Here is a 26,286-nt window from a genome sequence, read left to right on the forward strand (position 1 = left end):
GGATTTGAAGAGGGGAAAGCAGAAAACACGCATCAGGGAGAGAACCCGAGAGTGGACCATTACGAATCAGATACGAAACCAAAAATAACAAAAAGAGAAACCAACCATTTTAGCCATCAACGCAACGAAAAAAGGGAAATATCCAGAAGATCATTCATCAACAACCAGAGAACAAAACGAAAGCGAAAGAGACTTACCCTTCCGATCCAGTAGCTTACGTCACTAGGAATCCATACCCCGTCTGTGAGAAGGTAAAACCTTTCGCCTCCCGTTGATTTCGAGTCATGCATGTCGGTTTTAAGTCTCGGGCTTTAGGGATTTGAAGGGTTCAGTACATGTTTGGTCATAGTTCAACCGGGTAACGAGGCTCGGGTTCGTTTGGTTAGCAGCGGGTTTTGAGAGCTATGTCTCGGGTTAAGGTTCGGTTTTAGGTAGAGGTCTGCTTCGAGTTATCGTCGGGGCTTGTGTGGCTCCCCATCGGAGCCGTTGAACGACGGAGGCCGCGGTGGCCTTCTGTCTCGTTTAGGGTTGAGAGACGGGAGCAGAGAGGATATGGGAGAGGCAGAGAACGGCGAGGGGATGTATCTTCTGGATGGAGAGGGAAATGAGTTTAGGTTAGGAAATTTACCCTGATTTCCACTATATTAATACGTCAAAACGACGTAGCTTTGGGTAGTGTTGAAACGACGGCGTTTTGTTATCGTGGGAAAATATCTCGTGTTTTGAGGGAGGGGTTAATCTCGTTCAGGGCCCATAGAGGTTAAGTCCATTCCGATTTGGTCCCAAAGTGACTTTGCTGTTTTCTGATTTTGGCCTTAAATTTCCAGCGGTTTACACGTTAGTCCCGAATCCTGCTAGGCCGATTTTATTGTTGTTTTTACATTGGATGCATAGTTTTAGAAACTTGCATTTTGATCCTATGTAATATTTTGGTTATATCATGTTTGGACTGTCCAGAAATGAAAATGTTATGAAAAGATCCTGTGATTTAGTTTCTTTGTATTTTAGTCCTATGTTTTGTTGTATTTAAATCTTTGTTGTCTTAAACATTTGACATCCACCTTTTTGTATGTTGCATTTTAGTCTTGAGCGTGTTTTGTTTTATTTTGTTTTTAGTCCCTTGTAATGAGAATTGTTCCATTTCAGTTCTTAGTATTCAGTACGGTATAATGCTAGCATTTCTAACTTAATTTGTATTTTATTCATAAGTAGTATATTAAAGTTTAATTTAAATATAATTATTTTCTGAAATTTTATAATTTGTTATGCTATGTTTTCGTTGGTTGTGTTTAGGCCATCTTTGTTCATTAAGTATAGCTATGTATAGAGTATATATATATATATATATTTTAAATATGTATGTGATCTTTATTGAAATATCACATTCCGAGCATGTTGTTAGTGTTTGTATATTTAGGTGTAGTTTTTATGCATGTTTAGCCTCATGTGCATGACTCGATCTAATCACATAATCGGAATTAAGGGTAATGCCCTTTTAATCTAAAATTATCAGAATGGCTTTCCTTAACTTACAGGAAAGTTGTTTTGACGATTTTAAATTAAAATGGTATCCCGTCAGTAACGTCTAATTAAATTTGGATATATCACTGTAAATTTGGGAGCGAAAGAAAAGGAAATATTCGACTATTTAAACTTTTCGAGAAAAGGTCGTTAGAACTGAACTAAAGATCTGGTCTCGATATTTTTAAATAATCGAATATTCTTTATCTTTCTAATGACTTGGTAATTTTAAATTAAATCTATTTTGTTGCTTTGAATGTTGCAAATTTGCATGTTTGTCGTTTAAAGGGATCATTAATCAAATCAAATTTGAACTTGTGAAATTCGGTGCAAAGAAATTAATTAATCGACTAGGTACCGATTTAGGGCGTTGTGGGGGTGCTAATCCTTCCCCACGCGTAACCGACTCCCGAACTTGGATTTTGGTAACGTAGACCGTAAATTTTTCGTTTTAATTAAAATTAATTTTTATTTAAAATGACAATGTTTTTGGGTGCCCAATCACACCCTAATCAAAGATTGGTGGCGACTCCTCGAACCTTATATTTTTATCGTAAAGGAATTTCTAATTTTTCGCAACGAGAGGTTTTCTAAAATCGCATCGTTTTTAATTAAAATTCAATCGTAAAGAGAACAATTAAAAATGACGCGGTTTTCCAAAATCTCGCTCCCCCCACCCGTTTAAAAATCGTTTCGACAGCTTGGCGACTCCGCTGGGGACTTTTAGAGAGTCAGGCCTATAGTCGATTAATTAATTGTCTTTGCAAACGAAAGTTGTAAGTTCACTTTAATTTGATTTTTGATCCCTGATTTGTTTTAAATTGTTGTTTGCATTTTAATTTGCGTTTTAATTAACAAATAAATAGTTGTACTAACGTGTGATTTACATGTTTCAGTTTTTTGACCTTCACTTTAGTTTGTTGTGTTTCTTGGATCGAGGGAAAGGATTATGGGTTTCTCCTTTACAGTCGCAACAACCATTTTGATATTTAGAGCCTTCTAATTGTGCTCTGTCCCGTTAAGTAGGGGTGAAAGCTACGCTTACGTGAGAAAAATTATTGTTCTCCGCACGGGCTTTAGCTAGTAACCTCTGGGGTACATGCCTTATGTTTACGAGTGAAACATTGAGTTTTCTCGCATGGACATAGGGAAATGTATCCTCTCGAAATTGAACTTGATCCGTTTTAAGCCTATAATGGGCGAGGATCGAGGGTCTGGCAAGCCCAAGGGGGCACCAGCAAAAGACAATTCGAGGACCCTTTTAGAAATACTGAAACTCTGCCTATCTTATGTTGAATCTCTGTCCACAGACACAAAGGGGAAACTCATTCTAACTTTTCCCTCGAATTTATTTTTTTGCAAAAAGTATGCGAACTAGAGATCATGTGGTTAGGTTTATTTTTCAAACATGCATGTGAATTAGATACCATGCGGTTAGGATTTTTTAGGAGTAACAAAACATGTGGGTAAATATCATGTCGGGTAGGATCTACTAAAGCATAATTCGGTAGACGCCATGTTGGGTAGATACCATGTGAATTAGGTTTAGGATGTATATATTTTCTATCTTCATGTTGTTTGTTTATTCTTTGACTATTCATTGTATATACTAACACAGTTTTATTTTTGTTTGTGTTTTATTTATTACCGCTGCATTGCATCATCATTCATGAAAAAAGGTGTTGATTCACAAGGTGGTCATAAAAGTAGAAGGCGGTCATAAAATGGACAAGAGCTTTCATAACAAGGAAGTGGATAACGCAGAAGTGAGGTCGTGGTCCGAGGAAACTCAGAGGAAGAAAGGCGACAGTTTGACTGAAGATTACATATCAGTACTACCAGAGGTTGCTCCGGTCAGTCTAAAGCAAAACGATTTGCAAGAGTTACGCGAAATTTGGGAAAGTTGGAATTCTGATGTGAAATACTCTTTCTGGCAAAAGTATGGTGACATCGCCCTTCTGTTGTACGTGAAAGTAAACGAACCCCTAATCAAAGCTCTCGTCCAGTTTTGGAATCCCGCATATAGCTGCTTCACTTTCAACAAGGAAGACATGACTCCCACGTTAGAAGAATACACCTCCTTGTTTCGTTTCGAGACGATACACTTGGACCGTATCTACTCAAAAGCCTCAAGGACCCAATCCTTTAAGAGCAAGCTCGCAAGGATTACTGGGATGGGAGAGAAGTGGGTTGCTGATCGAATCCAAAAGAAGGGAGAGTCCGATTGCTTCCCTTGGTCATGCCTCAAGGAGCTTATCGTCAAGCATAGCGATATCGAGAAGAGCATGGAGATGTTCGCCTTGGGAATTTATGGTTTGATGATTTTCCCGAAAGTTCTTTATCACGTGGAAGCCGCAGTGGTCGATTTATTCGAGCGTTTGGAAAGGAAGGTAAACCCTGTTCCTGCGGTTTTAGCTGAAACATTCAGAGCACTTAGCAGTTGCAGAAGAGCTGAGAGTAGCCGCTTCACCGGGTGTGTCCAGCTGCTTACTGTTTGGATACGCAGTCACTTCTGGAAAATTGACCGAGAGTATAGTCGACGGTTTTCTACGGCCTATTCACCCTTAAAAGATTTCCTCACTAAAGAGTGGCCAGAGCATCTCACCAGGAAAGATTGGGTTTCACTCTTCAGAAATTTACAGGAACATGATATAGTGTGGCGTGTCCCCTGGTTAGCTTTTGTGGATGTGTTGTACAAATGCGGGGATTCCGATTGGGTAACCCTATTAGGGTTATGGGGTGGAGTAGGTTATGCGCCACTGATGGTACTAAGGCAATTTGGGGCACGCCAATTCGTCCCAGCTACATCCGGTCTGAAGGCATCTGAATTTGTGTACTGTGGAGATCATTACAAGAAGACTGCTCGTGCAATGTCAGAGGCGTGGAAGTCAACCTTTAGAACTGATTTCATAGCGGCTGAGGTCATGCTGACACCAGATTACGTGGCATGGAGGGCGGTGCGGAAGAATGATATCCTTCCGTTGGCGGATCGCGACCAAACAATTCCTTTGGAAGCACAGTTTAAATACGTACCGTCTAAGTTGGAGATACTGAAGAGTGAATTCGAAGCGGAAATCGCCAGGAAGGAAGCGGAGTGTGAGGCCCTTAGACAAAAGAATTTCATGTTAGACATCGATAGGGGATTCTATAATACACAGTTTGAGCTTATGCGCAAGAGAAAGGATGAAGTGGAGGCCAATCTCACTAGTTTACAGAGTGATTACCAAAAGATGAGTCGAGCACAGGCAATTGCTGGCCTCGGGAGAACTTCAGAGCAGTGGCGGTTAGAGCTCCGGGCTGAGAGGGATCGTCGAGTTAGAGACGTCAGAGCCGAGAGAGAGCACCGAGTCAGAGAATTAGAGACAGAGAAGAAGAAAAGAAATCAAGAACTTGAGTCTGAGAGAAGGTCCTGGGTTAGGGCACTGAAGAGCGAAAGGACAGAGGCTAAAGAGTTAAGACAAAGGTACACCTTGAGCAAGAAGCGAGAAGAAGAATTGCATGCTAATATTGAAGAACTCAGAATGAAGGCAAATAACATGCAACTTGAACTTGAGGTTCGAAAGCAAAGAATCGACGAGCTCGAAACTGAGAAGAGGCAAAGCAAAGAAGAGTTAAAATTAGAAAGGCAACATCGGGAGAATGTGCTCCAAGGCAAACAGGATGAAGTATTCCTCTGGATACAGAGGTGCGGAGCAAAGAACGAACGGATAGAGGTACTCAATCAAGAGATGCACGAAATGGAATCAAGGCATGAGGAAGAGTTAGCTCGAGCCAAGGCAAAGAATGAAGAGTACAGTGCCTACGTTATGCAGCTTGAAAGTTCCTTATATGCAGAAAACAGTCAGCGTTGCCAAGTGGATCAAAGGGTTAGCCTCGAGGAGAACGTTGCTTTGCAAAAGAAGATTCATGATTTAGAGGCTGCCTTACGAAGCTGCCAGACACAAATTGCTGGTCTCGAGCGCACCGTCCAAGGCACCAGACTGCAATGGCAAAACTCAAACGATCACTTTAGAGACTGGAAGACAAACGTGAATCACGTGATCCGAGAGACCATGAATCAGTTAAGCGGCGTTGCGAGGCAGTTGGGAGAGATGGACCTCCAAGCAAAAGTCATCCAGAGCTATGCCAATCCAGCATCAGGCGTAGGAAAGAGGGTCGATTGGCTTGTCAGTCAGATAGTAGAGCTGAACATGAGAGCTAGGCCATTTCTGTAGTGGACTTTTCTTGTAAAGATGATGCTTTTGTCCTAAATGAAAGTTGTTCTAAGACTGATCGCGTCTTATGAATCAATGTCTTTCTGCATGCATTTGCATTTTATTTGCAATTTAAGTTTTGTATTGCATTTTTATCGCACTTCACATAATTTGCATTCATCCTCAAAGCATTAAAATTAACAATAAGGGATACATTACAGAATACTGGGAAATTTCAAGCATCACTATAACACAAGGAAGGCCATGGATGATAAGATTGCTCAAATAGAAAGAACTCAATTGCAGTTGCAAGATGATTTGAGGAAAATGCAAGAAGAGATGCTTAAGGCTCAAGAGGATATGTTGTCTAAGTTGGCAAATATGCTGGGGGGGAGAAATCCAGAGCACGGAAAGGCCCATGAGCAAACAAGTGAAGAACCACTTTACCCCCAGGGTTTACCCCGGTACAGTCTCCGAATATCCAAGGAACATCTGTCCATACCAAAGTACACATAAATCCTGACGGCATTGCAGTAAATCCGCAACCTGGATCTTGTTCGCATCCCGAAGAAAGCCCATATCACCAGGTCCCGGACCTTGATGAAGAAGCAAAGAAGAGCGAAAACAAGTTGTTGCAGGAGCAATATAAGCAGCTAGCAAATGAAGTACAAGCTATGAAAGAAGATACCAGCTTGTATGGTCTCGACGCTAAGGAACTGAGTTTAGTTCCTGATCTGGTCCTACCTCCCAAGTTCAAACTCCTGACTTCGAGAAATACGACGGTACCCAATGCCCTTCTGCCCATATCACAATGTTCTGCAGGAAAATGACTGGTTACGTAGGGGACGACCAGCTGTTGATCCACTGTTTCCAGGAAAGCTTAGTAGGCTCAGCATTGCGATGGTATAATCAACTAAGGAGAGTTGATGTCAGGACATGGAAAGACCTGGCCAAATCTTTTCTCGACCAGTATAAACATGTGAAGGACGTCAGGCCTAACAGAATGGTGCTGCAAGCAATGGAGAAGAAGCATAGTGAAAGTTTCAGACAATATGCTCAGAGGTGGAGAGAGATAGCAGTACAAGTCCACCCACCGTTGGTAGAGGAAGAAACGAACCTACTTTTTGTTAATACCTTGAAGGCTCCATTTTTCTCACATTTTGTTGGTAATCCTTCTCGAAGTTTTGCTGATATAGTTACGGCGGGAGAAATGATTGAAATGGCGATCAAAAGCGGGAAGCTTGAGGGAGGAGATTCCAGCAAGAAACAACCGATGAGGAAGAAGGAAAACGAAGTCAACAAAATAAGGCAGTATGATTCCCATAATATCACAGTGTCCCGACCACAGGGAACGGTAGCATCGCCCCAAATTGACAATAGGCAGGGGCAAGATCCAAGGAGAGAGAGGCCTCAATTTGATCCGATTCCCATGACTTATAAGGAGTTATTCCACGAATTATATGATCGACATGTAGTCTCACCTTATCATGTGGACCCTATACAACCCCCGTATCCCAAGTGGTATGATGCTAGTGCTAAGTGCGAATACCATGCAGGGGTTTCCGGACATTCTATTGAAAATTGTCCCGCTTTCAAAAAGGTCGTCCAAGCTCTGAGAAGAAGAAACGTCATCAACTTCGTGACAGTGAACAGCCAAACATAGCCCAGAATCCATTGCCAAACCATGCAGGAGCCGGGGTTAATGCAGTCGCTGAAGAGAAAGGAAAAACGCTGTAAAAAATGTTAGGGAGGTGATGTCACCCATGTCTTGGGTGTGGCGCCAAATGGTCAAGGTAGGACTATTAAAGACTAATCTGCCACGTGAACATTTCAATAACGAAGAGATGTGCCACTACCATAACTGCACAAAACACAGTATACAACAGTGTTCTGATTTCTTAGGGCTGGTACAAGAGATGATGGATAGTAAGGAAATCGAGTTCTTCAAAGAAGGGGCTGAGAAAGAAGAAGCGGAAGTTTACGCCTCTGAGGGATCATCCAAAGAGGTCTATAGTGCTAGTTGTCCCCTCGTCATTACTCCCAAGAATCGAGTGGCTGAGAAGGTAGCTCCAAAGGTGATTATTACACCTCCCTCTCCGTTCCTGTACAAAGACAATAAACAGGTACCCTGGAGATATCTTGTCAAATAGGAGAGGCGACAAAGCAACAGGAAGAGGTAGATGAAGTGGGACACATGACCAGGAGTGGTAGATGTTATCACAAAGAACCTGAGAAAAAGATTGCTGTCGAGAAAGGAAAAAGTATCGATGTGCAGATAAGAGAAGATGAACCCATCGTCAATGAGCCAGTAACGGAGAATGAAGCGATGGAATTTTTAAAATTTCTGAAACATAGTGAATACAGTATTGTTGAGCAATTGCACAAGCTGCCTGCCCGTATTTCTGTCCTATCACTTCTTCTGAGTTCAGAGGCTCATCGCAACGCCCTGTTAAAAGTTTTAAACCAAACATTTGTCCCGAAGGAGATACCCACAGAAAAGCTGGACCGACTAGTTGCCAACATCCAGGCCGATAATTTTTTATCTTTTTCTGAGGACGAGATCCCTTCTGGGATGATTGGCAATCATAAGGCCCTACACATCACAGTTAGGTGCAAAGGGCATGTTCTATCCAGAGTACTGATAGATAACGGTTCGGCGTTAAATGTGATGCCCTTGGTGACCCTGAAAAAATTGCCAGTGGACAGCACCCTGATGAGAAGCTGTCAAAGTGTGGTTCGAGCTTTTGATGGAACGAAGAGAGAAGTTCTAGGCAAGATTGATATCCCTTTGGCTATTGGCCCGGCGATATACGAAGTGGAGTTTCTTGTGATGGACATCATGCCTACATACAACTGTTTATTGGGAAGGCCCTGGATTCATCAGGCCGGTGCGGTTCCGTCAACGTTGCACCAAAGGATAAAATTTGCAATGGATGGGAGGCTTATATGCATTCATGCTGAGGAAGACATTATTGCTTCGGTTTCTACTACTGCTCCATACGTTGAAGTGGAAGAGCAAGCTGTTGAATGTTCTTTCAGATCGTTGGAATACGTCAATGCCATGTTTGCGGCAGAAGGAAAGAAGATCCCGAAGCCTAGATTGTCAAACTGCACCAAAATGGGGCTTAAGCTGACTCTTGGAAGAGGAGCAAAAACTGGCAAAGGGCTTGGACGTCGGTTGCAAGGACTGGTGAGCCCAATCTACCCTGTGACTAAAAGAGACAGGTTCGGTTTAGGGTATCAGCCAACTTTAAAAGAAAAAATGAGAAGCATCAAGAAGATTCAGGAATTGAGAAAGGCGAGATTGACTGGTGAGGACCCAAGTTGGGAACCCATGACATTCCCGCCATTGAGCAGCATTTTCGTATCAGGAGGATATATGTTTCAGGGGACTTTGGAAAGCAGTAAAGGGATAGTTGAGAATGCCTTGGAGGATTTGGGCATTAATGTCATAACCGATGAGGAGTTCAAAGAAATGAGAGCTATGGGCATCTACCCTGCGCCACTGGGCTTTGTGTTGAACAACTGGACTGCGGAGGAATTGCCTGTAGTTTACAAATCTTTTGCAGAGTAATACACTAGAACTCTTCCCTATTGTTCATAACCTGGGACAGTAGGTGATTTGATGTAAAGGGTTAAGTTGTGTGTTTTTACTTGCTTTCAATAAAAGATGTGTTTTGTTAATTCCCGAATGGCAAACACTTCCTCATGCATTTTTGTTTGAATATACGCATATATTATTTCTTTCTATTTGTTTATATGGGAAAAGATTCTCCCATATGTATATATGTATATAGGTATATATCTTCTTTTCGTTATCCTTTCAGGAACTCAGATATCAATAATACGAATGCTAATGACTCTGACCCGGAGATTGATTTCGAGATGCCCATATGTCAAGGGGAAATCGAAGGTTGTGATGAGGATGAGGGATGTGAACCACCCTCAGAATTACTAAAGATGGTGGAACAGGAAGATGAGCAGATCCTGCCTCACGAAGAGCTTACAGAGATCTTGAACCTGGGTACAGATGAGGACAGAAAGGAAATAAAGATTGGTACCACCCTGTCTGCTGAAGGGAGGCAAAGCTTGATAGAATTACTTCAAGAGTTCAAAGATGTATTTGCTTGGTCATACGAGGACATGCCAGGGCTGGATACAGAATTGGTTGTCCATAAATTACCAATAAAGCCTGATTGCAAGCCCGTACAACAGAAACTGAGAAGAATGAGACCCGAGATGCTGCTCAAGATTAAAGAAGAAGTGAAGAAACAATTTGATGCTGGGTTTCTCACAGTGGCCAAATATCCTGAATGGGTAGCAAATATTGTCCCAGTACCAAAGAAGGATGGGAAAGTATGAATGTGTGTCGACTATAGAGATCTGAATAGAGCTAGTCCAAAGGATAATTTTCCTTTGCCACATATAGATACGTTAGTGGACAATACTGCTGGAAATTCCTTATTCTCATTTATGGATGGTTTCTCCGGCTATAATCAAATTAAAATGTACCCTGAAGATATGGAGAAAACAACGTTTATCACTATGTGGGGGACGTTTTGCTATAAAGTCATGCCGTTTGGATTAAAGAATGCAGGGGCAACCTATCAGAGGGCCATGGTAACGTTGTTTCATGATATGATGCATAAAAAAATTGAAGTCTATGTCGATGATATGATTGTCAAAGCCAAGACGGAGGAGGAACATGTCGAGAATTTGAGGAAGCTCTTTCAAAGATTAAAGAAGTGCCAACTAAAACTTAACCCAAATAAGTGTACTTTTGGGGTGACATCGGGAAAACTGTTGGGATTCGTAGTGAGCCGAAAGGGAATCGAAATAGATCCCGATAAAGTAAAAGCCATTCAAGATTTGCCAGCCCCAAGAACACAGAAAGAGGTTCGAGGATTTTTGGGGAGGTTAAATTACATCGCTCAATTTATCTCACAGCTGACCGAAAGATGTGATCCCATATTCCGCCTTCTTCGTAAGAATGATTCAGGAGAATGGAGTGAAGATTGCCGAGAGGCTTTTGAGGCAGTAAAGAGATATCTTTCGAATACTCCGATCCTAGCGCCCCCTATCCCAGGAAAGCCTTTAATTCTTTACTTGTCCGTTTATGACAATTCAATGGGATGTGTTTGGGGCAACATGATCAAACTGAGAAGAGGGAGAGGGCTATCTACTATCTCAGTAAGAAGTTCACTGAGTGTGAGGCCAGATACTCACCAATTGAAAAATTGTGTTGCGCTTTAGTGTGGGCTACCAGAAGACTTAGACAGTATATGTTGTATCATACTACCTGGCTCATATCTAAGCTGGACCCTTTAAAGTATCTAATGGGGGTACCTGCATTGTCTGGAAGGTTAGCCCGTTGGCAAATCCTGTTGTCCGAATTTGATATCCAGTATGTAAGCCAGAAGGCAGTTAAAGGGAGCGCCATAGCAGAATTCATTGCGAGTAGGGCTTCAGAAGAATATGAACAGTTGAATTTCGATTTCCCGGATGAGGATTTAATGGCTATCTCGGAGGAAGAAACAATTGCTCTTGCCGGTAAATACTGGAAGATGAACTTTGATGGTGCTTCAAACGCCTTGGGGCATGGGATTGGGGCAATCTTGGTCTCACCAAGTGAAGAGCATTATCCTTTTACCAGTCGGCTCAATTTTGATTGTACAAACAATATGGCTGAATATGAGGCTTGTGTTATGGGTCTTAGAGCAGCTATTGAACTCAAAGCAAAAATGCTGAAGGTATATGGGGATTCAGCTTTGGTAATTTACCAACTCAGAGGTGAATGGGAAACCAAAGATCCCAAACTTGTGGAATATCGTAAATTAGTTCTGGGACTTATTGAAGAATTTGAAGAAGTGACTTTTAATTACCTCCCCAGAGAAGAAAATCAAATGGCGGATGCCTTGGCTACTTTGGCAGCGGCCTTTAAGATGAACGAGCATTCAAATATGATGCCATTTGAGATGAAGGCTTATGAATATCCAGCCCACTGCTTTGACATTGAAGAAGAAGATGATGAAGGACCTTGGTACTATGATATCCTCCAGTATATAAGATATCAAAGTTACCCCGAACAGGCAACTGAGAATGACAAAAGGACCATTAGAAGAATGGCAGCAGGGTATGTGCTTAATGGTGAGATCTTATATAAGAAAAGCATGGATCAGGTCTTATTAAGGTGTGTGGACAATAAAGAAGTGAAAATGATTCTTGAAGAAGTACATGAAGGAATATGTGGCACCCATGCTAATGGGCATGTAATGGCCAGACAGATTATGAGATTTGGGTATTATTGGTCAACTATGGAGACTGATTGCATCAATTATGCCCGAAAGTGTCACAAGTGTCAGATTTATGGGGATAGAATGCACACCCCTCCTCATCCGTTGCATGTGATGACAGCTCCGTGGCCGTTTTCTATGTGGGGCATGGATGTTATTGGGCAAATTTTTCCAAAAGCGTCAAATGGTCATCGCTTCATTCTGGTAGCAATAGATTACTTCACCAAGTGGGTAGAAGCAGCTTCCTATGCAAGTGTTACCCAGTCAACGATATGTAGGTTCTTGAAGAAAGAAATCATCTGCCGATATGGCTTACCAGAGAGAATTATCTCTGACAATGCATTGAACTTAAACAACAAGATGATGAAATATGTATGTGAGCAATTCAAAATAAAGCATCATAATTCCACGGTTTATCGCCCAAAGATGAATGGGGCAGTGGAGGCGGCTAATAAGAATATTAAGAGGCTTATAGAGAAGATGACTGAAACTTATAAAGATTGGCATGAGAAGTTGCCATTTGCTCTGTTTGCCTATCGGACTTCTGTACGGACGTCTACTGGGGCAACTCCGTTTTCTCTAGTTTATGGGATGGAAGCTGTCCTCCCTATTGAAGTGGAAATTCCCTCGCTCCGGGTTTTATCAGAGGTTAAGCTAAATGAGGCAGAATGGGTACAGGCCAGATATGACCAATTGAATCTGATTGAAGAAAAGAGATTGAAGGCTATTTGTCACGGTCAGATATACCAGAAGCGGATGATACGAGCACATGATAAGAAAGTTCGCCCTCGAGAAATCCACGAAGGAGATTTGGTGCTCAGGAGGATATTGCCCATTCAAAAAGATTTTCGAGGGAAATGGATGCCCAAGTGGGAAGGACCCTATGTTGTCAAGAAAGCTTTCTCTGGGGGAGCTCTGGTCTTAACTGAGATGGATGGGTCTGAATTACCTCATCCAGTGAATTCTGACGCAGTTAAGAAGTATTTTGCTTGAAGAAAAAAAAAGAAGAAAAAATGAGTGAAAATGAAAAAATGAAAAATAAAAAATAAAATGAATGAAAAAAAAAATGAAATGAAAAATGAGGGTTCAAGATGAAAAACTCGAAAAAGGGCGTCTTGAAACCAAAGATCGATCGAGTCGAAAACCCGCAAAGGGCGATTTGAGTTTTAAATTCAGAGTTCGTGTATGGTGGAGGATCTGAATTGTTTTTGGGGAGTAGGAAGATCTCCTGACATGGGTAACGATAATGGCCATTGGGGTTGAGACCAAAGATCAATGAGTCTCGGTGGGGACAACCAGAGGAGGAATTAAATGCACGTGAGATTCAATATTGGTTTATGGCATCCAATAATGGGAGATTTTGGGGTCCAGAAAGGATTTCGCACTCTTAGGTGTCATCACCATTTTGGAGGTCCTTTTGACAGAAGCTACACTCGAGTCATTCTGACGGCGTGCCAGTTCAAGAGCATTTGTGTTATTGATATTTGAAGACACCTATCCTTTTGTTCTTTTCCGATTAAAAGTTTGTCATGTAGTTGCCTAAAAATTCTTCGCCATTTATATAAATAAAGAGATATTTTCCCTTCTTGATTTCCCTTTTACAAGCATCTAATTTTGAAAAAGTTAAAACGTACAGCTTAACTTGTGGTACATGAGATCATTTTGTATTATTATGCAAAAGGTTCTGGAAATGCATGTATTCTGAAGCTAGCAATGGTTTTACCCATAAGCTTGTATGGTTGGGAAAAGATAAAACTTTGGAATTCATAGAAAGTCACAGCCATTAATAGATGACCCAAGGATGTTGTCATTTATCAAGAAGATTGGTCAGGGGTACTGGCAGGCCTCAAGAAAGAAAGAAGTCAAAGTCTTGTCAAGCCAAAAGTTATAGTATTGAGAGTATCAACTGGGGTGAACTGGTGAAATGCTCTATGCCCAAAGCGAAACCGAGTTCCACTGAAATCAAAGGGGATAGTATTCTTTCGAAGAAGAAAGTGGATTAAATTGCATACATTTTAGGCATGAATAGGATCATGACATTGCATGATGACTTAAATATTTACAGGTTTCCCAACGATTGTTGAAGATTGTTCGAGTCTCATACTCTCTGAAGAAATAGGGAGCAGACACGATTGTTGAAGATTGTGGGTCTTATACTCTCTGAAGAAATAGGAGGCAGACGCGATCGCTGAAGATTGTGGGTCTTATACTCTCTAAAGAAATAGGGAGCATACTCGTTTGAAGATTTTCGAGTTCTATACTCCCTAAAGAAAGAGGGAGCGAACCTGTTAGAAGATGTTCGAGTTCCATACTCCCTAGATAAAGAGGGAACGAACCCGTAAGAAGAAGATGTTCGAGTTCTATACTCCCTAGAGAAAGAGGGAGCGAACCCATTTGCAGAAGATTATTCGAGTTCCATACTCCCTAGATAAAGAGGGAACGAACCTGTTTGAAGAAGATATTCGAGTTCTATACTTCCTGAAAGAAAGAGGGAGCGAACCGTTTGAAGATGTTCGAGTTCTATACTTCCTGAAAGAAAGAGGGAGCGAACCCGTAAGAAGAAGATGTTTGAGTTCTATACTCCCTAGAGAAAGAGGGAGCGAACTCGTTTGCAAATGATTGCTCAAGTTCTATACTCCATGAAGGAAGAGGGAACGAACCCGTTGACAGAAGGTTTTTCAAGTCTCACCTACCCTGGAGAAGGAGTGGAGCAAATCCCTTATCAAGTTTCAAAGCAAAGACGAAATTAGACAAAAACGCGTTGTCTTCTTTATCTTTGCCCTATTCTGTTAACACAAGAATGAGCAAAGAGGGGCAGCTGTGGACACCCGTTTTTGTCTAGGGTTCTCATAATACTAATTAGTTATTATTACCAAGTTTGCATATGTTTATTTATTTATACTATTATTAGTTTTAGTTGTATGGGTGTGTTTAATTATATAGTGATTGTCTATTTATCTATGTGGTTATGCGTGTGATCATATATATATATATAAATAAATATGGTACATGGATTCACTAAGTATCATTTTATTTTACAGGCCAAAATTGTTAAAATCAATTACAGCAAGTCCAATTGATGAAGAGCCCGTTGACCCAATAAATGAAACTGAACCAAAGTGGGAGCCCAAGAATTGTGGCCCGTTTGAGGAAACCCTAGATCCATTAGGGTTTCCTTCACTCTATGCGCAGCTGAGCCCTCACCGTTGGATCTGAATTCACAATCCAACGGCTCACAGCTCTCCGTGAATACCGAGCCATCGTGCAGATCAACCGGAGGAACTCCCAGAACTATCGGCCACCCCCGTGACCAGCTTGCGCCCGTGACCTGCAAACGCACCAAACAAGAAGCAGAGCAGAAGGCACAGAAAAAAAGAAAATATCTACTAGAAATAACCAGAAAGAAAACGGCTGGAAGGGGGGATTTGAAGAGGGGGAAAGCAGAAAAACGCATCAGGGAGAGAACCCGAGAGTGGACCATTACGATCAGATACGAAACCAAAAATAACAAAAAGAGAAACCAACCATTTTAGCCATCAACGCAACGAAAAAAGGGAAATATCCAGAAGATCATTCATCAACAACCAGAGAACAAACGAAAGCGAAAGAGACTTACCCTTCCGATCCAGTAGCTTACGTCACTAGGAATCCATACCCCGTCTGTGAGAAGGTAAAACCTTTCGCCTCCCGTTGATTTCGAGTCATGCATGTCGGTTTTAAGTCTCGGGCTTTAGGGATTTGAAGGGTTCAGTACATGTTTGGTCATAGTTCAACCGGTAACGAGGCTCGGGTTGTTTGGTTAGCAGCGGGTTTTGAGCTATGTCTCGGGTTAAGGTTCGGTTTTAGGTAGAGGTCTGCTCGAGTTATCGTCGGGCTTGTGTGGCTCCCCATCGGAGCCGTTGACGACGGAGGCCGCGGTGGGCCTTCTGTCTCGTTTAGGGTTGAGAGCGGGAGAGCAGAGAGGATATGGGAGAGGCAGAGAACGGCGAGGGGATGTATCTTCTGGATGGAGAGGGAAATGAGTTTAGGTTAGGAAATTACCCTGATTTCCACTATATTAATACGTCAAAACGACGTAGCTTTGGGTAGTGTTTGAAACGACGGCGTTTTGTTATCGTGGGAAAATATCTCGTGTTTTGAGGGAGGGGTTAATCTCGTTCAGGGCCCATAGAGGTTAAGTCCATTCCGATTTGGTCCCAAAGTGACTTTGCTGTTTTATGATTTGGCCTTAAATTTCCAGCGGTTTACACGTTAGTCCCGAATCCTGCTAGGCCGATTTTATTGTTGTTTTTACATTGGATGCATAGTTTTAGAAACTTGCATTTTGATCCTATGTATATTTTGGTTATATCATGTTTGGACTGTCCAGAATGAAAAATGTTATGAAAAGATCCTGTGATTTAGTTTCTTTGTTTTAGTCCTATGTTTGTTGTATTTAAATCTTTGTTGTTAAACATTTGACATCCACCTTTTTGTATGTTGCATTTTAGTCTTGAGCGTGTTTTGTTTTATTTTGTTTTTATCCCTTGTAATGAGAATTGTTCCATTTCAGTTCTTAGTATTCAGTACGGTATAATGCTAGCATTCTACCTTAATTTGTATTTATTCATAAGTAGTATATTAAAGTTAATTTTAAATATAATTATTTTCTGAAATTTTATAATTTGTTATGCTATGTTCGTTGGTTGTGTTTAGGCCATCTTTGTTCATTAAGTATAGCTATGTATAGAGTATATATATATATATATATTTTAAATATGTATGTGATCTTTATTGAATACACATTCCGAGCATGTTGTTAGTGTTTGTATATTAGGTGTAGTTTTTATGCATGTTTAGCCTCATGTGCATGACTCGATCTAATCACATAATCGGAATTAAGGGTAATGCCCTTTTAATCTAAAATTATCAGAATGGCTTTCCTTAACTTACAGGAAAGTTGTTTTGACGATTTTAAATTAAAATGTATCCCGTCAGTAACGTCTAATTAAATTTGGATATATACTGTAAAATTTGGGAGCGAAAGAAAAGGAAATATTCGACTATTTAAACTTTTCGAGAAAAGGGTCGTTAGAACTGAACTAAAGATCTGGTCTCGATATTTTTAAATAATCGAATATTCTTTATCTTTCTAATGACTTGGTAATTTTAAATTAAATCTATTTTGTTGCTTTGAATGTTGCAAATTTGCATGTTTGTCGTTTAAAGGGATCATTAATCAAATCAAATTTGAACTTGTGAAATTCGGTGCAAAGAAATTAATTAATCGACTAGGTACCGATTAGGGGCGTTGGGGGTGCTAATCCTTCCCCACGCGTAACCGACTCCGAACTTGGATTTTGGTAACGTAGACCGTAAATTTGTCGTTTAATTAAAATTAATTTTTATTTAAAATGACAATGTTTTTGGGTGCCCAATCACACCCTAATCAAAGATTGGTGGCGACTCCTCGAACCTTATATTTTTATCGTAAAGGAATTTCTAATTTTTCGCAACGAGAGGTTTTCTAAAATCGCATCGTTTTTAATTAAAATTCAATCGTAAAGAGAACAATTAAAAATGACGCGGTTTTCCAAAATCTCGCTCCCCCCACCCGTTTAAAAATCGTTTCGACAATGCCGATGGCCACGGATCCCACACGGCCTCCATTGCAGCGGGTCGACGAGTCAAGTATGCCGCTGGCATCGGAGGGGTTGCAAGGGGTACAGCCTCAGGAGGTGCTCCTTTGGCCCGCATTGCCGTTTACAAGGCATGTTGGGCAATCCCTGGTAAGCCAAAGTCCGACGGCAACGTATGTGTGCCCGAGGATATACTTGCGGCCTTTGACGCGGCCATAGGTGATGGTGTCGACGTACTTAGTGTCTCCATCGGCCTCCCCCAACAAAAATCTTTCGACCAAGATGTCATGGCTATCGGATCGTTGCATGCTTTAAGTCGCAACATCATCACTGTATGCGCTGCCGGGAACAGTGGTCCTAACCCATCAACGTTGTCAAATGTAGCACCGTGGATCATAACTGTTGGTGCTAGCTCCATCGACCGACGATTTTACTCGCCCGTCTATCTCGGAAATGGCGTAGAAATCCCCGTAAGATCCGATCTGATCATACATTATAATTATCATAAATCATAAATTCGTGAACCTTTTTTTTTTGTTTGTAGGGATATAGCATGTCACAGAACACAAGGAATGTCATGTATCCATTAGTTTACGCAAGCGATGCAGCTCTCCCTGGTGTGTCTACCGACTCTGCAGGGTAAGTATATTTTCATCTCCTCTCGCTTTTGGTTTTGTAATATTGAATAAGATCCCTATTGTTTTACTCTAGGTACTGTCTAGCTGGTTCACTTGACCCTTTCAAGGTGAATGGGAAGATTGTGGTGTGTTTCACCGGAAGTGGACTAAATATAGATAAAGGCATTGAAGTGAGCAAAGCCGGCGTCGGTATGATATTAGCTAACTCCAAATCCGATGGAGATAACTATCTTTCGACATTCATTTCGTTCCCGCAACTGAAGTTATATACGACAGTGGCGTTCAATTCTCCAATACATCTATTCCACAATGTATCCTACTGCAACTATCGTGCCGGTTCAATCACGAACTTACAAAGCGCCTTTAGTGGCACCGTTCTCTAGTCGTAATCCAAACCATATTGATCCCTATATTCTCAAAGTAATTTGTGAATCATAGAATATATTTATATATAATCAACTTTGTATATTGTTTGACTTGATTTCTGGTTTTTTTTTTTTGGTGACAGCCTGATATTATCGCTCCGGGATTTCAGATTCTAGCAGCATGGAGTCTGGCATCATCTCCTACAAAGCTTCCATATGATCAAAGACATGTGAAATATAATATATTTTCAGGAACTTCCATGGCTTGTCCTCATGTTTCCGGTGTGGTTACACTTCTCAGAGCAGTACATCCCGACTGGAGCATTTCAGCTATAAAATCTGCTCTCATGACTACCGGTAATTAAAGATAGTTTAGAAATTAATTTTTAAATCAAATTGTGATTGTCTTATTATTAAATTGAAATTTTATCATTTTTTATGCAGCTACATTGACAGACAATTCTAATAACACCATTGAAGATTTTAGAACCTATATTGCTGCAAATCCCTTTGATTTTGGGGCCGGTAATTTTCGACCTGTACTAGCAGCGGATCCTGGTCTTGCATATCCTTGAGTTGCAGCTTGAGGAGTTGCTCAGTAAACTCATGCTTCTTTTTATGCTTCTCTTCGTATGCTTGCAATGATCCTTGGAGCTGTTCGATCTTCATTTCTTCCAAGTCTTTAGTTTCTTCAATCGTCACGACGATGTGCTCAAATTTGATCCAACGAACGGAGTATCTTCTCTATTATCCTCACTCGTCTAACTTTTCACCATTTCTTTTTAATTGATTAGAAACAGCTACTACTCTTGAGAAATAATCTGAAATAGACTCAGATGCTTTCATGTTTAAGGATTCGAATTCACCTCTTAATGTTTGGAGACGAACCTTCTTCACTTGCTCGGATCCTTTGTAAGAGGTTTGCAGCTTCTCCCACGCTTCCTTGCTAGAGCTTGCACTTGAAATCTTTTCAAAACCATCATCATCTAATGCTTGATAGATGAGGTAGAGAGCCTTCTTGTCTCTCTTTCTTGAATCCTTCAAAGTTGTCTTTTGATCTGGTGTAAGAGTAGCAAAAGCATCATCATCCGCAGGCTCGTTATAGCCTTTCTCTATGATATCCCACACATCTTGTGATCCAAGAAGTGCCTTCATTTGATACTCCAATTGTCGTAGTTGTTGTTGTTGAGTGTCGGAACTTGGAATGGTGCCATACCTTTGCCATATCTCTCAATATAATGAGATTTTGTAAAATCCGATTGCACGGATGAATCCGGAACGATGAAAAAAAAACTTTGGAGGGCTTGGACAACTCGGTCAAGGGCTCCAACTCGGCTGACTCGGCTCAACTCGATTTTCTGGCAGCATCTTCCGGCGATGCGTGGCGGTGCGTCAGAACTCAGATTGAGAAAATTATGGCGGCGACGTATTCCTCTCGTCGAGACCTTCGATCTTCCAACTCTCTCTGATGCCACTTTGTTGGAAATAAAACACTCACACAAACAACTTTTATTGAAACTCAAACAAATATTACAAGAGTCCTCTCACTCAAAAAACAAGAACTACAACTCACTCTTATAAGACTTTGCTTCTTCACTCACTTAGAAGCTCTTAATTTTTCTGATGCTTAAAACTAAAATGGGAAGGGGTATTTATACTACTCAAGAACAATCCTACACCACACAAATAAACTAATTTAAACCATTACAAATTCAAAAATATCTAACTCTCACCTAACTAAATTGATGTAAGCAGTGACATCATTAATTAAATGATGTAAGCAATGACATCTTTAATTAAATGATGTAAGTAATGACATCAATTTAGTTTTGGGTTTGGTTTAGGCTCCCATAATGGATCAAGTTTATGATCCAACACCCTCCCTTAAACTTGATCTCGTGACCCCTAGTAGTTCCTTAATCTTAAGAAGTCTTCGTTGGTCAGTGGCTTGGTAAAACATCAGCAACTTGATCTTGTGACTTCACATATTCAACTTCCACATCTTTTCTTGCAACAAATGTATCCTACGCAACTATCGTGCCGGTTCAATCACGAACTTACAAAGCGCCTTTAGTGGCACCGTTCTCTAGTCGTGGTCCAAACCATATTGATCCTATTCTCAAAGTAATTTGTGAATCATAGAATATATTTATATATAATCAACTTTGTATATTGTTTGACTTGATTTCTGGTATTTTGTTTTGGTGACAGCCTGATATTATCGCTCCGGGATTTCGGATTCTAGCAGCATGGAGTCTGGCATCATCTCCTACAAAGCTTCCATATGATCAAAGACATGTGAAATATAATATATTTTCAGGAACTTCCATGGCTTGTCCTCATGTTTCCGGTGTGGTTACACTTCTCAGAGCAGTACATCCGACTGGAGCATTTCAGCTATAAAATCTGCTCTCATGACTACCGGTAATTAAGATATTTTAGAAATTAATTTTTAAATCAAATTGTGATTGTCTTATTATTAAATTGAAATTTTATCATTTTTTATGCAGCTACATTGACGGACAATTCTAATAACACCATTGAAGATTTTAGAACCTATAGTGCTGCAAATCCCTTTGATTTTGGGGCCGGTAATTTTCGACCTGTACTAGCAGCGGATCCTGGTCTTGTCTACGATGCCTCGTATGAAGATTATCTTCTATCTATGTGCTGTTAGCCCCGGACTTCTAAGCAAAGAAACTTTGAGAAGTTTTTGTCCGAGTCAAGCTTATTCACTTGACCTCAATTATCCGTCAGTTGTGGTTGCCAACCTTTACGATCCTGTGACAGTATCGAGAACAGTTACCAACGCATGCAACTGTCAGAGTAAATACACTGCTAGCTGGTATCTACCTGCAGGATTGGAATTATAGTTAATCCAGATGTGTTGTATTTTGACTATATCGGCCAAAAACAAAAGTTCACAGTAACATTTTTTCGAACTGATAATTCAGTGACCAACCAGTATATGGCTGGTTCATGTGGAATGATGGACTTCATTATGTGAGAAGTGTTTTTGCTGTTTTTGTGTCCTAGTGAACAGCCAATATTTCTAGTTTTATTAGATTCGTTTTAGGTTTGAGGAGTCTTTTTGATTTTTAATAAATATATTTATTATGGTTCATATTAATATATATTTTATTTTATTCTGTATAAATAAATAAATATATATATATATGGGATCTTTTACCATCTCTACAGAGGAAATGAAACAAAATATATCGATGTATCAATATATATTGTATTAATATAATCATTACGACTAACTAAAAATAATTAAATGAAAAAAATAAATAAGAATTATCATTATTAGAAGCAATGTTTATTGAAGTTATTAAGATATTTAGAAAATGAACTGAGATTTAAAGTGGAAACTGATTATTTTAATCAATAAAATTGTTTAAATATCATTTAAATTTTTATTCCTATAATATTATCTCATTAATGTTATTTTTTAATAATATGTAGTGATTACAAATCATAACTTTTTAGCTATCTATACCTTATAAAAAGGTGCGCATATATGATGACAATTATTAATCTTGAATGATTATAAATAATTATTAGAAGGTTTGATTTAGATGTATAACTAGTGACCATCTATTTTTTTTCCCATTTATTAGAAGGGTGACACCATTTTCCTTCTAACCTATATCATTAAGTTTAAATTCTAATGTGGATAAATTGATTTTAATAATTAAAAATTTGTTATTTATCAAGTACGATAATTACAAAAATATATGAGTTTTCATTCTCTAATGATTGAATATTTTCAAATAAATATTATCTTTATTCATCAGAAATCAATAAAGAAAATTTAAACTCTAAATTTTTTACTATTAAGTCTACTATAATATAAATAAATTCACTTGGATTTTTTTGTTGCCCTCCAATTCTAAGGTCTTGCTCTGACTAAACTGGATCTACCCGTCGCACATCTGATTTTGGTAGGTGAGTCTCTCAGCGGAGATTTTCTACATAAAAAGGAATTTGAACATGAGACATTGCTAAACAATATCAAACTACTTACTACCTGAAACCAACATATGTCGGTAAGTTCACTTGGATCTTTTAATCAAATATTATGCGATTAATAAATGTTAATCCTAATTAGTAAAGCAATAAGCAATAAATTAGGTGTAAAAAGTTATACAATGTAAGCCGTGAGCCGCAAGAAAAAGATTATAGCTGCGTTGTTTTAGCCTTTTTGGCGGCCGGCTCAATACTTAAACAATCAGAAACAAACCACACAAGCCACCACCCAGATTCAAAATCATTTAATCAACCAATAAACAAATATTTATAACATTAAAGTAAACAATAAAATACTATTATTACTGTATTTAGAAATATTTATTTGACTTTTTATCACTAATTCTGTCATGCTTTATTTTTATTTGCAATCCAATCACTAGATCGAACGAGAATTTAAAATAAATAACTTAACAAAAATATATAAGAAATAGAAGGTTTAATTATGATTTTAATTTCTTCGATCTTCTCACATTAGAAATTACCAATTAAATATTGTTTGATAATAATATGTGAATGATATATGAATAATATTTTAATGGAAACTTTTATTAAAATTATTTAATAATGTTATTAAAAATTTATTTTAGGCAAAAATGCATCATACGTCCATGTACTTTTGAAGGAAAAAAACAATATGGCTCTTGTATTATTTCCACTCAATGTGGCATTCTAACTCAGAAAAAAACATTGTGACCCTTTGACCAATTTTTTTGTCGTTGACCATTTCAGTGCTGATGTGGTTTAAGGTGCTAACATGGCAATCCCGATGCTAGCATGACAGTCCATGGTGCTGAAATGACAGTTTAGGGTGACAGATTAATGTAGTTGAGATGATAGATTGACTAAATTGGTAACTTAAACATGACAGATGAACTGTCATGTCAGCTCCAGGGACCGTCACGTCAGCATCATGAACTGGCACACTGGTATTGTAACAACCAACGACTAAAAACGTTGGTTAAAGGATCACATTGTGTTTGTTTTCTAATTTGGAGAGCCACATTGAGAGAAAATAATACGAGAGACACGTTGATTTTTTCAAAAGTACAGGGACCTCTGATGTCTTTTTGCCTTTATTAATGATAAAAATTAATAATATTTAGATTAAATTAAAAGTTTATAGTTTATATAAAACCTAAATATATTTAATAATTGAAAATGTTAATTATTAGGGGTGTTCAAAACCGATCGCGTACACGAAATACCGTGTACTCGATTCATTTTTTAAATTTTTTAAATTATATTTTTTGAAATATATATATAATTCTAAAATTAAAGTTATATATATAATTCACACTAAATTCGAATTACTAATTGCAAAAAATAATAAATAAAAATATAATTAAATTTCAAGTGTTTCCAAGTTAAAAATAATTTTAAAAAAATTAGAATGTTATGGTAGGAAATTTAAGAAATTAGGAATTTAGAATGTGATGGTGAATTTGAAAATTATGAATAAACATTTAATATAAAATAATATATATATATTATATATATATAATAAACTGAGTACTGGATCGGCGGGTACCCGGTTAAGTAACATTTGTGACTCGAGCCCGACTCGGAAACCCGAAAAATTTAACAGGTCGGGTACCCGAGTCGAAAAATCGTGTATTTTCAAAATAAATTCCATTCGACTAAGTCTCCGTTGAAGCATGATATGAAGGATAAAACCATAACTGGTATGATATGCAAAATATTCGACAAAAGCAGAAGATGAATATACGATGATGATTTCTTGGACTTTACAAATTCGCCTTGAGTTGTTCCCATTTCCGGTGTCGTTAAATATGATTTTCCATTTGCTTCACAATTTTAGAGGTAGAGAGAAATGTCAAATCAAGGCCAGCATACGTAATCTCGTAATGCATAGGGACCGATAATTGACGATAATATCATTTCTCAATGTAGACAACATGCTTCCTCAACCAATTATCTTTATGCTTCCCACACATACCAATACCATGGAGCGTGAATATCAATATTTGCTTAGGAATTTGTTGATGAGATGCAAATTGTCGCAACACTCTATCTACGACATGCATCTCGACAATCGAAAAGTGTAGCAAAGGCGTAACAGCACATAAAAACTCTGATCCTTCAAAAAAATCTCGGGCAATAACCGGTACATTTTAACGTTAGAATACGAAATCCAAGAAAACTGTAAACATGCATTAATTATAAAAGTTAGTACAAATAAAGTTAAAAATTAAATAATATAATATAATAAATAAAACTAACAATTGAATATTTATCGCACGTCGACTAGTGATATCATTCCTCATTTGTATATCTTTTTTAGTTACACCTCGTAACTTGGTCTCGGTTATTTTATGTTGTCATCTAAGTAATATAAAAATAAAAAATTAAAAAAATGTAAAAATAAATTTAAAAATGTAAAATAAAGTTAAAAAATTACCTTACAGCCGATGAAACTCAATCAGGTATGGTGTAATTGGCATAAAAAATGGGAATTGATACCATGTCCAAGACTATAGCAAGACTAAATCACCGCTACATCGGCTTTTTGACCCCTTTCGAAGATTGTAGCCTTGTAAAGTTTCCGGTTTAAAAATGGCAAAATGACCAACCCCAACAAGTGTTACGACACACAATAAAATTATTCATATCGGAAGATACTAAATGAGTACCAAATTCCAAGATTTATTCGGTAATAATATCCCTCTAATCAATTGGAGAAGACATGCTTGGGATGAAAATAAACATGCTGTTCGATAGAGCTGTTAGTCACATTAAATTCAGACTCTAAACCAAGTTATCCGTATTTGATGCTCGTCTAAGACCTCTAGTGGTGGCATCTTTCTCAAAACTTGGTGAACAACAACGAATTGGTCGAAATCGTTGTGCCTCATTAGTGGCACATCATTAACCGAAACATTGAGTTCGTAAGCGACATCTTCCAATGTTATCGTCGCCTCACCACTCGAAAAATATAAAGTACACGTTTCGGGCCCCCAACGTTCAATCAGTATCGAATTAGTGCTGGGTTCACCTTAAAACATGCAAAATGTCATTGGATATAGTCTGGACTGTTGTAGATAGATAATAATATGATGATGATGATCTCCTAGTGTCATTCCTCGTTGAAGAATACCTCGTTCTTCTTCTGAATTGAGGTCGAGTGAAGAAATATGGATAACATCAAGTGGTAACATTTTTTCTCAGGTAGACATTTTTTTGGGAATTTTTAATTTTTTCTTAACAAAAATAATAAAACCCTAAACCCTATTCATAACCCAAACCAACAGCATTTTTTTAAAATCTCACTGAACTCGTCACGTCGAGTTGATAACTTACATGCTGATCATTGGAATTTGATTGTTGCAGCTACTCGTTGCCCAACTGCTCTAACGACAGGTTTTTTTAAAACTCGAGGGAAACTCGTCACCATGACATGACAAGTTTCCCTAGTTTATTTCTTTTTTCCATTTTAAATTATTTACTGAGTTTAAAAAATTAATATATGACCAGACTCGTCATGTCGACGTGATGAATTCCTGTTGATAAATTAAAATATTGGCTCACATGGGGCTCACTTAGCTGGGACTATTAAAAAGATTATTTCTAAGGAAACTCATCACCTCAACAGACGAGTTTCCCTA

At 38.8% G+C, this 26,286-nt stretch overlaps 1 protein-coding gene across 1 annotated transcript; it reads left to right on the plus strand.

Annotated features, from left to right (window-relative positions):
* The first annotated feature begins 15,973 nt into the window (after positions 1-15,973).
* Positions 15,974-21,664, plus strand: LOC120137409 (subtilisin-like protease SBT5.6). The gene is made up of 11 exons (XM_039153160.1): positions 15,974-16,082; positions 17,662-18,095; positions 18,170-18,264; positions 18,337-18,433; positions 18,772-18,985; positions 19,073-19,167; positions 20,840-20,926; positions 20,998-21,052; positions 21,139-21,300; positions 21,386-21,473; positions 21,583-21,664. Exons 1-11 carry the CDS (start codon positions 15,974-15,976, stop codon positions 21,662-21,664), a joined length of 1,518 nt encoding a protein of 505 aa, XP_039009091.1.
* Positions 21,665-26,286: the final 4,622 nt, after the last annotated feature.

The sequence above is a fragment of the Hibiscus syriacus genome, unplaced genomic scaffold (assembly GCF_006381635.1).
Source record: "Hibiscus syriacus cultivar Baekdansim isolate YM2019G1 unplaced genomic scaffold, ASM638163v2 tig00110657_pilon, whole genome shotgun sequence".
NCBI lineage: Eukaryota > Viridiplantae > Streptophyta > Magnoliopsida > Malvales > Malvaceae > Hibiscus > Hibiscus syriacus.

What these genes read in the sequence shown, in the direction of transcription:
- LOC120137409 (XM_039153160.1), top strand. Translation starts at nt 15,974, where the DNA reads ATGGGAGAGGCAGAGAACGGCGAGGGGATGTATCTTCTGGATGGAGAG. An exon ending in GGGCCGGTAATTTTCGACCT is followed by an intron (nt 19,168 to 20,839) that starts GTACTAGCAGCG and finishes TTTTGGTGACAG; the next exon opens with CCTGATATTATCGCTCCGGG. An exon ending in AGTAAATACACTGCTAGCTG is followed by an intron (nt 21,474 to 21,582) that starts GTATCTACCTGC and finishes CTGATAATTCAG; the next exon opens with TGACCAACCAGTATATGGCT.